This window comes from Elephas maximus, chromosome 6 (assembly GCF_024166365.1).
Source record: "Elephas maximus indicus isolate mEleMax1 chromosome 6, mEleMax1 primary haplotype, whole genome shotgun sequence".
Taxonomy (NCBI): Eukaryota; Metazoa; Chordata; class Mammalia; order Proboscidea; family Elephantidae; genus Elephas; species Elephas maximus.
The window spans coordinates 62,918,825-62,933,123 of record NC_064824.1 but is presented as its reverse complement, the minus strand read 5'-3'; the positions used below and the strand labels follow the sequence as shown (position 1 = coordinate 62,933,123).

The 14,299-nt window shown below is 36.8% G+C and overlaps 1 protein-coding gene across 2 annotated transcripts in view; it reads left to right on the top strand.

Moving 5' to 3' along the window:
- Positions 1-14,299, top strand: part of SLC38A11 (solute carrier family 38 member 11) — a 73,957-nt gene that overhangs the window by 51,113 nt on the left and 8,545 nt on the right. For both annotated transcript variants that reach the window (XM_049887333.1, XM_049887332.1), the window contains 3 exons: positions 5,197-5,267; positions 5,978-6,139; positions 9,642-9,754. In XM_049887333.1, coding sequence (XP_049743290.1) covers positions 5,197-5,267; positions 5,978-6,139; positions 9,642-9,754 — 346 coding nt within the window. The remainder of the gene's footprint in view (positions 1-5,196; positions 5,268-5,977; positions 6,140-9,641; positions 9,755-14,299) is intronic.

Sequence of the window (14,299 nt, the reverse complement as noted above, 5' to 3'; positions counted from 1 at the left end):
TATTTTAATTAAAAAAAAAAACGTTGCCATCGAGTCGATTCCGACTCATAGTGACCCTATAGGACAGAGTAGATCTGCCCCATACAGTTTCCAAGGAGCACCTGGTGGATTCAAACTGCTGACCTTTAGGTTAGCAGCCGTAGCACTTAACCACTATGCCACCAGGGTTTCCGGAAAGCACAATAGAAAACATCAAAAACCCTAATTCTAACAATTTCTAACAACCTTCCGTTACACTCAAAGAGTGAAATCCTGCCCACCCAATCCTTTCTTTCTCATCGGGCCCAATCCACAGAGGTTAACACAGTTAACACCAATTTTTAGAGCCGACAGAGGAATTGGAGCCAGTGGTTAAAAAAAAAAAAAAGGACAGTAGGTGACAGAATAAGAATCAAAAGAGGTTGGTGTCTCAAATGGCAAAAAGGAAATATTTGTGATGTTTATGATGCCAACCTGTGCTAGCTTTTTATATGACTCATAAAAAAATATGTTTTGGCAAAAGTCAGCATAAAGGTTTATGTAAATTTTAACTGAAAATCAGCTTTTTTAAAAAACTTGTGTTTTAAAAATAATGGATCAGTTCTGATGTTTTGAGTGATTTCCAAGAAGAATTTTCCTGAATCACTTTATGTTTTCACATAAACCGCAATTGCCTATAGAACAAAATCAGGATAAAAGTGAGCTGGGAGAATGTAGAAGAGAGCTGTCATCTGATACCAGAGCTGGGGAAATTGGGCAAGTCTGTGTTTAATGGCTTGTGATGTGACAGGAAACGCAGAGCCTTTGTTTGCACGCCAGCCAGAGCACTTAACTCTGGGATGTGTCTAGTTGAAGAGGTTAATGTGTGAGTTTCTCTCAACAAAAATGTAGGCTCTGCCGAGATTGTGTGATTTGGAAGGTGCCTGTGTTTAGCAGAAAACAGTTTGGACAGGTGCCATAGAGAGACACGATGTTAATTGCCCCTCCTAATCCAGAGGTCTAATGTTCTGAGGATGAGAGGCAATCACTCGGAAGCTTGTTTTCCTAAGTCTGTGAAGACTGAAGATACATTTGGTAGGGCTTGCTTCCCACTGCTTTGCCTTATTACTACCCAGCTGTTGTAAGGATAAGGAGGTGGTTGTCTTTCAAAACAGTATGAAATGCCTCACTCAAAAATTCGAACTGTGACAATTTTGCAAAATGAGTTTAACTCTTCATAACCTCGTCCACACTATTCTCCCTCTCCAAAAAAAAAAAAAAAAAAAAAAATTCTGACAAGTATATGGCTAAATATACATCTAGATTTTTCAGGATAAGAGAAGTGATCATTCTTTTAAAAAATATTTGTCAAAGGGGGGGCAGGCATTTGCTATTTCAAGGCTGAAAACTGCTACAAAGCAGTCCCTATCAAATCTTTATCTGCAATAAATCAAAAGCCCGTTGCCACTGAGTCGATTCTGACTCCTAGCGACCGTGTAGGACAGAGTAGAACTGCCCTTTAGGGTCATCCACAATAGACTATCATATTTAAAACTTGATTCATTTCTCTTTCTTATTATTAAGTTATACTCATTTCTTTCCCCAGAGGTTAACTATACTTGTTATTTCAAATCATTCCTGTTTGCTCTTTTATACTTTTATTATGCATTTATGTGTTGAAAGCAATATAGAGTATTGATTAGTATATTTGCAAAATGTACATAACTTTTCAACTTCTCAACATTGGTATTGTTGTATTAGGTGTGAAATGCTCTTTTTTGTGAATTTTATTTTAATTTCTCTAATTATTAAGGAGGTTTGATCAACTTTTTACATATTTATTGGCATTCTCATTTCCTTTTCTATCAGTTGTTCATTGTGTATTAGATTATTTTTTCTTATTCACTTGCAAGAGTGTTTAACATACACTGGATAATAACCCTTTCTTGGCCATATGTAAAATAAATCTCATCTCCCAATTTTTTTTTTTAACTTTGTCTCTGGATTATTTTATTTTACAGAAGTTTTCCATTTAACTTCCATTGATTTGATCATATTTTTCAATATTGTCCTTTATAGTTTTTGCTTTCATGACTTTTTGAAAGAAATCCTTTTCTTCCTCAATATCATATTTTATTCATTGAATTTAAATATTAATTTGAGGAGCATTGGAACCTATGTGGTATTGAACCTTCCTAGTCGTGTATTAGATACGGTATACCTCTTCATTTATTTGTGTATAATTATATAATTTTATCCATTAAGAACATACATATCTGTTGAAATATTTAGTGTTTTTGTTGTCACTATCATTTAAAAATATTTTTAATTGCTTATTTATATACATCAACTGTTGATTTTTGTGTGTTCATTTTTTATTCAGTAAACTTGCTGAATACTGTTATTAATTCCAATGATTCTCCGACATTTTCTATGTCACAATTACATTGTGTACAAATCATTTGTTTCTCCCTTTCCAGTGCTTACACTTCTTATTATTTTATTGCATTAGTTACAAATTCTAGTAATTACTCTGGAAGCAGTGATAATGAACATTCTTATCTGGTTTCCACCTTTAATTGTGATGCTTCTAACTTTTCACTTTAAAATATGTCATTTGCTTTAAGTTTTGGTAGATAGTCTTTATCACGTTAAGAAAGTTCACTTTTCTTACTAGTTTGCTTAGCATGTTCATCCAAATAAGCATTGAATTTATATATTTGTCTACATATTTTGAAATGGTTATAAGCTTTTTCTTCCATTAATCTGTGGTAATTACATTAATACATTTTCTGTTATTAAACTATCCAGACATTTATATGAGCATCTTTCTTAGTCGTGACTTTTTTCTTATACAGTGCATGATTGCATTTGATAATATTTTATTTTGCATTTTAGCATCTCTATTTTTAAATCAGAACAGTCTGTAACTTCGCTTTGTTATCCAGCCTGGGTATCAATGTTACAGCAATCTCATAAAATTTTTTTCTTCTGTGGAACTGGTTGTTTCCAGAATTGATTATATCTGGAATTCAATCCATGCTATTTTATAGACGATCGGAAAGCCATAGTCAGTATCTCTTTCTCTTTCTCTAGATTTGGACACATGTATTTTTCCATCTGTAACAACTTTTTTTTTTATAAAATCTTTTTTATAAATTTTTTTTTTAATAAAATCACCGTCATGAAGATGAACACAGAAAATCCAAAAGTATATCTAGGCACTGTTTCACACCCCATTTTAGCTAGTAAAATGCTTAAGGAACCAAGTGGACAAAAAAAATAATAATAATAAGAGGAAGGAGAAAAATGAAAATCCTACGTTTTTATTAGTATTCAAGATTTGAAAGTAGGACACATCACAAGCTGTACTAAGGGGGATGGGGGAGGGCGACAACCACCGTGCAATATTTTTCATGTGCAAAAACCCTTACAGGAAAAGCATATACAACACATACGACATATCCGAAGGTTAGACAGTCTTTAAGTTTCCACAGCTATTAGTGCTGCCTGATCTAAGTCATTTTTTTTTAAAAGAATTGTGTAAAAAATATGTTTTCCACATTAACAGTGGAGTTTGACAGGCAGGTTGCTGTTTTAATAACGACTGCAGTAAGAGTATTGCAGGCAGCAGGTGGCAGCAGCTCCCACTCAAAAAGCCATGGGAATTGAAGCAAGCCATGTTAGCCTCCCTTGCAAGCTAATCTGTCCGTAAAGCTCCTTTATACATGGAAAGAAAGATAATATTATGCATAAACATCACTAACTCTGAGGAAACAAACGGCACTATTTTGCGTCTTCTTTAAAAAAAAAAAATTTTTTTTTTTTTTTTAGAAGAACGAAAGACTATGAAACAGGCAGATATAATCTTCAGGTTTCCTCTTTTTTATTTAAAACACCCAGTGCCTGCATGCTTTCTAGGGCACTTGCCCTGCTCCCCTCTTCTATCTTTATTCATTCTTTTGGGTGTCACTCAAACTTGACCTTCTTAGGGAGGCTGGCCGTACTTTTAGTCTTCTTACTACTTTTTATTAAATGACAGTAGATCCTAATAACAATATTAATACATAATGATAATAATATTGAACCATTGCTGTTGAGTCAGTTCCGACTCTTAGTAACTCTATAGTATAGAGTAGAACTGCCCCATAGGGTTTCCAAGGAGCAACTGGTAGATTTGAACTGCCAACCTTTTGGTTAGCAGCCTGTACTCTTAACTACCATGCCACCAGGGCTCCACAACAATAGTTGTGACTATTTATTGAACATTTATTATATGCCAGGCCGTCTTCCAAAAGCTTTACATATTTTGCATAAACCACACAATAACTCAATGATTTACGTAGTACTACTGTTATCCCCATTTTTGTTTACTGTTATCCCCATTTTGTATACGTAGAAACTGAAGCACAGAGAGGTTAAGTAACTTGCCTAAGATCACACAATAAGTGGGGGGGACCAGAAGAACAACACAGGCTGTCTGATCTTGGAGCCTGTATTCTTCACCATCACTCAAGGATGAATTAATTAGGGAGACCAATCCCTGTCAGTATATCAGCTAGCAAATATTCTAATTCCTTTAGAAAAAAGACTGCTCAAGCTATTCGAAGTACACCTATTTCCAAAACTCCCTTGAGAGATATAACCACAGGTGAGAATTCGAGGCCACTGACAGTTCAGTATGGAAGAGATATTGGAATGGACAGACCAAGGAGACACATCTCAACTTCTTCACTTATTATCTGTGGACACTTGACAAGTTCCTTTGCCACCTAGAGTTTGACTTTCCTCATGTATTAAATGGTGACAGTAATACTTACTGACTGCCGTGTTGACTATGAATTTCCCTTGGGTAAGGTGAGTCTGGAAGAATGAGTTAGAGGGGAACAAAGGGCAGTGTATTAGGGAAGAACATTATGTTATCAATCTCTGTATCTCCCTCAATGAGTACCAAATGGTTAGTACATAATAAATATTTGTTTTTAGCAAATTTACAAAATTAAATAGTCAGCGGATATTTTACATATGTAAAAATAGTCTTTCCAAGTATTTGACATAGTGGAGTGAAGAGATAATATTGATATTCCTGAGAAATTTGTTTAAATAAAACTTAAGAGAGATCCTTATTAATTTTAAGCTTAAAGAAAATTTAAATTTGGGATACCACTTTTTGTTCTCTGATATGTTTGTGTTTGCATTTGTTTAATCATTCATCAAATTAACTGATTTCTCTTCCAGACCCAAAACAGAAGATGCCTGGGTATTTGCAAAGTCCAATGCCATTCAGGCTGTTGGTGTTATGTCATTTGGTAGGTACGTGGCTTCATAAGAGCCCCTTTCAACATGAAGACATGTGTAACATGAAAAAGTGCTGTTTGTGTCTGACTAGCAGATGTCCTAACTTTTAGTCTTCCTATTAGTAGCAGATGATCTAGTGTATCCCAACATAAAATTAGGCTCCAATTTCCCTCACTCATCGCTAAAATTTCTTTTGGTTTAGACAAATCTCTTTCCCGTGCAGAAAACTTATTATAGACATCTTATTTCTTAACTTGGAAGTCTAGCAAGTGTTACTGACTTCTTCAAAACCTTGCACACAAAGTATTACTAATTGGCTAGATGTCTAAAGCTACCACTCTGCTATATCCAAGATTGCAAAGGAAGCAGTGGGCTGAAAATATGGTAGTGTTTAGATTTCCCTCAAGATGGGAAAGGCCACTAGAAAGAGGGAAAGTTGGATAGGCCTGGTTTATATCAAGAGTGAAATGAAAAGACCACATAAGCCTGATGTGGATAATTTTTCTCATTTTTAGAACTATTAGAAAAAAATATTTTTCTGATCTATGTGGTAGATTAGTATTTTTATTTTTTTATTTATGTGGTAGATTAGTATATTTGAACATCAGTTCATTGGCATTCCAAAGTAACATACATATCCGAACTAATTTTCAGAACTAAAAAAATCCAGGTGCGTACTTTAATAATGCTCATTCTCTTTTTTTTTTTTTTTGTATTGTAGCGTTTATTTGCCATCATAATTGCTTCTTGGTTTATGGTTCTTTGGAAGAACCTACAGTAGCTAAGTGGTCCCGTATCATCCATGTGTCAGTCTTGGTTTCTGTACTGATCAGTATGCTATTTGCTACCTGTGGATACTTGACATTTACTGGCTTCACACAAGGTAAAATGAGAGAGTCAATCTTATCTTTTGGCGTTCATGTAGATTGGTGCCGTCACCAATTTTTGGTACAACTATACCCAGTATTGTACTTCAAAGTATCACTATCTCTTTCACCCATTCTCTCTTTTACCCTCCTGTTTCTCTGTATCTGTTTCCTAATTTTCTCCTTCTTGTAACTGGTGGTGCAGTGGTTCGGCTGCTAACCAAAAGGCCGGAAGTTCGAATCCACCAGCTGCTCCTTGGAAACCCTATAGTTCTAGTCTGTCCTACAGAATTGTTATGAGTCAGAATCAACTGGACAGCAATAGGTTTGGGGCTTTTTTTTTTTTAACTGCTAAACTTATTTCTGTAATTCATAGTTTCTCCTCCCATCCTCCCACACTTTTACTTCCAAGTACATGAACCTCTCTTCCCTCTCTACCATTCTATGGCAGCTTTACTTTCAAAGGCATCAATGGCCTCCTAATCTGCAAAAGTAATAACCTTTTTCTTGGTTGTGATTATCCTGGACGTCTCTGAATCACTCAACACTACTGAACATCCTTTCCTTGCTCCCTTAGAGGAAAAAGCATTACTGTACCATCACGGTTATTCTTTCTCTCTCAATATATTTTTCTTCTCTCCAAGTGATTCCACTTCCCCACCCCCCACCCCCGATTTCTGACAAGGCACCTGCTTTTCTTTCCACAAATTCTCTGGAGACTTTCATTGTTTTAAATATAGCCCAGACCTTTTTTTTTTTTAATCATCAGCCTCATGCCTTGAACAGAAAACGTCATCTTTCCCACAAAACCAGTCCCTTCCTCCCCATCACTTTGCTAACACCAAACTTACATCACTTTTCTTCTATTTACCCAGGCCCAGTAACTGAGTGGTCATCTCTTCTACCTCCTTTTGCCCTTGTATTTAATCATCTCTATAGTGTAATATTTAGGATACTCTGACAGCCTGCTAAATGCCGTGATTCATACATTTCATAGCTTTTGCAGGTCTATTATCTCATTTGACCTTCATACAACCTTTTGAAGGTAAGTGGAATAACTAGTTTTACCCTGTGCTTAAAACACAAAGAGGGGAAGTAACTTGCCCAAGCTGGCTGGTGACAAACTAGAAAACAAGTCTGCTTGCCAGTCTAGTTTTCTTTCCATTCTATATTGCTGCCTCCCCCATTTTGGTCAACCATGACGCATTGAAAATTGTCTCTTAGCCTCCAGCTCCTCTTAGCTTCATTTTTTAGTGACCCTTGGTGCTCTTGGAAACCCTGATGATGTAGTGGTTAAGAGCTACGGCTGCTAACCAAAAGGTTGGCAGTTAGAATCTACCAGGTGCTCCTGAAAACTCTACAGGGCCGTTCTACTCTGACCTGTAGGGTTACTATATGAGTCAAAATTGACTCAATGGCAACAGGTTTGGTTTTTTTGTTTTGAGGTTCTCGTGGGATGACAGCTGCATTGTTTCAAATAAGGGTAATGATTATAAGCAGAGATTTCTCAAGAAATGAAGAAAGATGGTTTCAAATATAGTGATCAATATCAGTACAGTGCAGTCAGAAGTATAATAAATGCGTGTGCCATTAGAGTGCAGTAAGAAGGTGATCTAGAAAGCCTTGATAAGAACTGTGTCTCATACATTGCCGTGTATCACTGTTGTTACATACTTTGCCAAAAGGATTGACACATAGGCTTCAGGGAGTACAGAGCCTTGGGTTTTAAGGCCTTTTCTGTCAAACATAAACCTTTTTCTTAGTCACACCTTCCTGGTATTTTTATCAGTGGCAATTGCTCAGAAGTAATTAAGTCTTTATATAACAAAGCTGGCAGTTTTTGTTTTTTTTCCTAGCTGTAATTTTCTAAAATACATTTAGACTCAGGCTAGATTAAGCTGACACTGTTTCTTCAGGCCATTTCACCGTAGGCAAATCTGGTCTTGTTTGTGCAAGTTGCATGCTTCTTTCTTCCCCTTTTCAGTAGATAAACTCCAGCTTATGAAGCAGGGGAAATTCTAGATTTTCCTTGACATTGGCAGTGGGAACTGTAGATTCGTCTTGACATTCCCAGTGACTTTTGAAAAAGTGCAGGGTCCATTTCTTAGTGACAAGTTAGTGAACAGGGAGCTTCAGTCCTTTCCTCTCAGAGTGCTGGAATCTTTTCAGTCAACCTTCAAGCAGGTCTCTGCCCCTTGTGCTTTGTTTTTTAATCTCCTTCTGCCCAAAAAGGACACTGGAAAGTAATGTACATTTGCCCTACTTGATAGGAGAAGGGGAGCAGAGTCACTGAAAGTAAGTCTTGGGACAGGCCCGGTCATTTAGGGTATTCAGCTTTTAATGAAAAAAAGTACAGAGGCATTGTTGTTTTGTTTTCTTCTTTTTAAACAGAGTAGTAGTGTGTGATTTTGATCCAATTTTCTATTTGGTTTAATTGAAAAAAGATCATCAACATTCTAAAATTTAAGCACATTATATTCAGGAAATAAACAGGCTCAACTGCTCTTTGTTTTAACATTGGCAAACCTTTTCTGTTGATATGACTTCTGTCCCCTCATTACCAGTTGTCATCTAAGGCAGCATGACTCATGGCAACCCCATCTGAGTCACAGTAGAGCTGTATTCCACAGGGTTTTCAATGGCTGATCTTTCAGAAGTAGATACCAGGCCTTTCTTCTGGGGCACCTTTGGGCGAACCTCCAAGCTTTTGGTTAGCAGTCAAGTGTGTTAAACTTTTGCTCCACACAGGGACTCCATACCCTCATTAGGTCCTTGTATTTCTTCAGAGGAATCTGAGAAGCAACCGTCTCCAAATAAGAATTGGTGCAAAGTACACATGGTCCATCATTTAGCTTCGAACTAATTAAATATAATGTTCTTCCTAGGAAATAGCCCGTTTTAAATTAATGCATTTACACTTGAGTTCATCAGATGCCATGAAAGATCTGAATGTTTGGAATTCCTTGCTGTGGCCTAGGGTTTGTGATATGCAGGAAATTCAGCTCCCCAGATGTACTGGTCTACTCTTCCTTTCAAGATTGTTCTTGATCTAAGAATAGCGTTTCAAAAGGAAATTTATTTATTTTAATAGGCTTTTTTTTTTTTTTTTAAATAATGAAGTCACTTACCAGAAACAAAGACCAGAAGCCAGTTTACCAAGCTAATGCAAAAGAATTTAGGGAGTTGATTCTGGTGTGAGAAGACAGTAGATAAAATATTTTTCAGAAGTTGATGTAAATTGGTATAACAAACCTAGCAAAAACAAGTGATAAGCACAAGAAAAAACTATTAGTGATGAATTCATCTTGAAGTGGAGCATGTACTGGTTTTAATGTCAGTGAATAACTTTATAGCATTGAATAGAAAAAAACTCACGTTTAGGCCAGGCAAGCTATTCTCTTAGTTAAATGAGATGAAATATAGCTTCGCATGTAATGAATATCTAATATCTCACTTATTGTATATTCATCTCAAAAATTCAAAATCCGTTAAATACATTTATTTTATATTATCCTCTAGGAGACTTATTTGAAAATTATTGCAGAAATGATGACCTGGTAACATTTGGAAGGTTTTGTTATGGAGTCACTGTCATTTTGACATACCCAATCGAATGCTTTGTGACTAGAGAGGTAAGCTTAATTTATTTGTAACACTTTACTCAGATAATCTCCCTACTCCATTTTTTGTACAAAAATTTGTAAGTAATTCCATTCTGCAAATTCCCAAATGCATAACAAGTAACATAATTTATAAAATTTTCTTTTTCAACTCTAAAATGTCAGAGTTGAAAAATAAATTTATGTTTAGATGTTTACAAGATGATTTTCTTCACAAGTTGGAATTGAAAGTCTTATTTGATGGTTTAGTTTGTATTAGCATGAGTACAAATATTTATATAACTGCATATCAAAGTGAATGCAAGCCCATAGTACAGCTAAACTAAGTTGTTTCTTTTTTTGTAATCATTCTTATAAAGAAATTAAGTACCATGTTTTAAAACATGTTTTACAAAATTTTATTTTGCTGAGATGTTTTATAAAACAACATGTATTTAAGACCCCACAGAACATATTCTAATCAGTTTTGTTATGTTTTAAAAATTATACTATCTTATTTTCCATTAAAAACTGAAATTTAAATTATACCTTTAATTTTACAGGTATAAAAATATTTTATTTATGTATTTATATAAAACATTTATTTTTACATAAAATATTAATGTAAATGTATAACATTTATATAATACACTGAAACATAAATGATATAAATATACATTGTATGTTATATATATTTATTAATAAAGTCAACTACAATTTAAGTTACAATAATATGGTCCACCTGGATTTACGGAGGAATATTAGCTGAAAGAGAACTAATTGTTTTTGTGTAAAATTGGACAGCACGGCTGGTCAAGAATCCCTTATGTAGTCAGCTAAAAATCCACTGTACCAGTTAGCGATAAAACATGATCCTACTTCACAGTGGTTCTTTCAGGAATCACACTGAAAAGGGCTTAGTCTCAGGATCTAATCCTAGAGGCTATTTACACAGTGAACCATGTGAATGGGTCTAATGTGTAAAGCGAAAAGTCTGCAGACCTTTAAATATGCTAACTCATCGGCAGGCTTCTCAGGAAGCAAGCCAATGCTTACCTTATGCCAATGCTGGGATAAGAAACAACACAAAAGGGGAGTGGGATAGGGGAATATTCGGCAGTATTTATGTCCATTACAATTAGCACTTCTCTTTGCTTACAAATTACAATCCACAGACCAGTTCTCTACCTTGAATATAAGGGAGAAGTAGACTGAACAAATGGTTACTTGATAGAGATTTTTAAAATTTGAGAGCCTTTCAAAAATCTGCTAACTATTGTTAGATGCAGGAAATTGTTTTATTTGAGCTCCAGCCCAGTACTTTAAACTTAGATTTGATCTCTAGATCAGCAGCAGTAATGGATGGTGCAGTCTCCTGTGGTTTTTTGTGAGCTTATTGTGGACAGTCTGAGTCACTCCACCTGCACGGCTTCTGTCTTTATTACTTGGAGCTTGAATTTCCTTTCTAGCTCCCATGACAGGAAGACAGAACTTAGTCAAGATTTCTACCATGATAGCACTTTCTAGACAGAAGATCCTCATTTATACCTAACCCATTCAACTTCCTTTCTCTGTCTCTACTTTACACACACACACACACACACACACACACACACAGAGGCATACATGCACACACAATGTAGTGTAAACATAATCAAAGCCACATCTCTTTATAAAGGCTGCCTACCCCCAATAAATACCCCTCACTAACTGATTTTCTGTCATCACAATCATATCTTAGAGTCTTCTATAAAAATTGATTTTACATAAGATGATCCTTGAAAGGACATTACATATTGTAAAACCATAAATGAGTATAAGTTATTAGTATCACCATTAAATTATTAGCAGAGTTGCCACAGTTTTGATCTATGGGGAACGTCCGTTGTATAAAGTAACACAGCTTCAGGAGCTGGCTTCTTTGCCGTTCCCCAGCATCTGACCCTCTTCTACCATACCCAGCTCTTGCCTCACTGTTCTTTTGCACAGAGCCAACACCCTATTCAGACTGTCTCCTCTTTGTTCTCTGTAGGTATCGTTCCCGGTCTTACCTCTTTGTTCTTTTTCACACTGTTGCCTCAGCCTGGAATTCAGCTCCTCCTTATCCAAATCCTATCCATGTTTCAAACCCCACCTCAAGCCAAGGTAGGACAGGCACTTTTCAGGAGTGGTATGCAGCAGGTTTCTCTATGGGAGACAGACCCAGATAACTAAAAAAAAAAAAAGCTAAAGCTCCTTCCAGTTCTAAATTCTATTCGATCTTTTCTCTTGTCTAAAATTGATTTCTATTGTTTCATTATGTCAGTTTGTATCTCTCTAATTAGGATGTTAACATCTGGGAATAGGAATCATCTTCTAGATATTTTCTTCTTGCAAATCGTATCACAGAGTGGAACACATTAAATATGTAGCTCTTTATTGATTCCCAGGTCTGAACATCAGTGGAAATGATCAACCCTTTTCTATTTTTTTTTTTTTTGTTGTTGTTGTTGAGGAAAGGCAAGATAAAATAAACTTAATTGTAACAAATAGAATTTAATTTATATAAAATTAATTTCCTGATAGTAAAGTGTCTTACAAGGAGCCCTGCTGTTTGAATGGTCATGTGCTGGGCTGTTAACTGAAAGATTGGAGGGTCAAACCCACCCAGTGACTCCACAGGAAAAAAGGCCTGACAATCCTCTTCCATAAAGATTACAGGCTAGAAAACCCTATGGAGTAGATCTACTCTGTCACATGGGGTTGCTATGAATCAAAAGTTGACTCCATGGAATGAAGAAAACCAAAGGCACAAGGGAAAGATTAGTCCAAAGGACTAATAGAACACAACTACTACAGCCTCCATCCACCACTAGATGGTACCTGGCTACCACCACCGACTGCTCTGACAGGGATAATAATAGAGGGTCCTGGAGAAAGCGTAAAACAAAATTCTAACTCACAAAAAAAAAAAAAAGACCAGACTTACTGATCTGACAGAGAATGGAGAAATCCCAAGAGTATGGCCACCAGACACCCTTTTAACTCAGTACTGAAGTCACTCCTGAGGTTTACCTTTCAGCCAAAGATTAGACAGGCCCATAAAACAAAATGAGACTAAATGGGCACACCAGCCCAGGGTCAAGGATGAAAAGGCAGGAGGGGTGAGGAAGGCTAGTAATGGGGAACCCAAATTCAAGAAGGGGAGAGTGTTGACACATCGTGGGGTTGGCAACCAATGTCACAAAACAATATGTGTATTAATTGTTTAATGAGAAAATAATTTGCTCTGTAAACCTTCATCTAAAGAACAATTTTTTAAAAAGCACATATACAAATAAATATACTTTTAAAAATCGACTGTAAAGAATAATGATGAATCCGTGAAACATTTCATAACATAGAGGAATCTGGAAGGCATTACGCTAAGTGGAATTAGTTGCAAAAGGACAAATACTGCATAAGACCACTAGTATAAGATCTCAAGAAATAGTTTAAACACATAAGAAAATATTCTTTGATGGTTATGGAGGGGGAGGGAAGAAGGGGGGTATTCACTGATTAGATAATAGACAAGAACTATTTTAGGTGAAGGGAAAGACAACACACAATACAGGAGAGTTCAGCACAACTAGACTAAACCAAAAACAAAGGAGTTCTCTGAATAAACCAAACACTTCAAAGGCCAGAGTAGCAGGGGCAGGGGTCTGAGGACCATGGTTTCGGGGGACATCTAGGTCAATCAGCATAATAAAATCTATTAAGAAAACGTTCTGCGTCCCACTTTGGTGAGTGGCGTTTGGGGTCCTAAACACTAGCAAGCGGCCATCTAAGATGCATCAATGGGTCTCAACCTACCTGGAGCAAAGGAGAATGAAGAACACCAAAGACACAGGGTAGTTATGAATCCCAGAGACAGAAAAAAAAAAAACAAAAAACCAAACCCAGTGCCGTCGAGTCGATTCTGACTCATAGCGACCCTACAGGACAGAGTAGAACTGCCCCATAGAGTTTCCAGGGAGTGCCTGGCATATTCAAACTGCCGACCCTTTGGTTAGCAGCTGTAGCACTTAACCACTATGCCACCAGGGTTTCCAAGAGACGGAAAGGGCCACGTAAATCAGAGACTACATCAGCCTGAGACCAGAAGAACCAGATGGTGCCCAGCTACAACCAATGACTGCCCTGACAGGGAACCCAATAGAGAACCCCTGATGGAGCAGGACAGCAGTGGGATGCAGACCTCACATTCTCCTAAAAAGGCCAGGCTTAATGTTCTGACTGAGACTAGAGGGACCCCAGAGGTCATGGTTCCCAGACATTCTGTTAGCCCAAGACTGGAACCATTCCCAAAGCCAATTCTTCAAACAGGGATTGGAGTGGACTATGAGATAGAAAATGATACTGGTGAGGAGTGAGATTCTTGGCTCAAGTGGACACATGGGACTATGTGGGCAGCTCCTGTCTAGAGTGGAGATGAGAAGGCAGAGGGAGACAGAAGCTGGCTAAATGGACACGAGGAATACAGGGTGGAGAGAAGGAGTGTGCTCTCTCATTGGGGAAAAAGCAACTGGGAATACATAGCAGGGTGTTTACAGG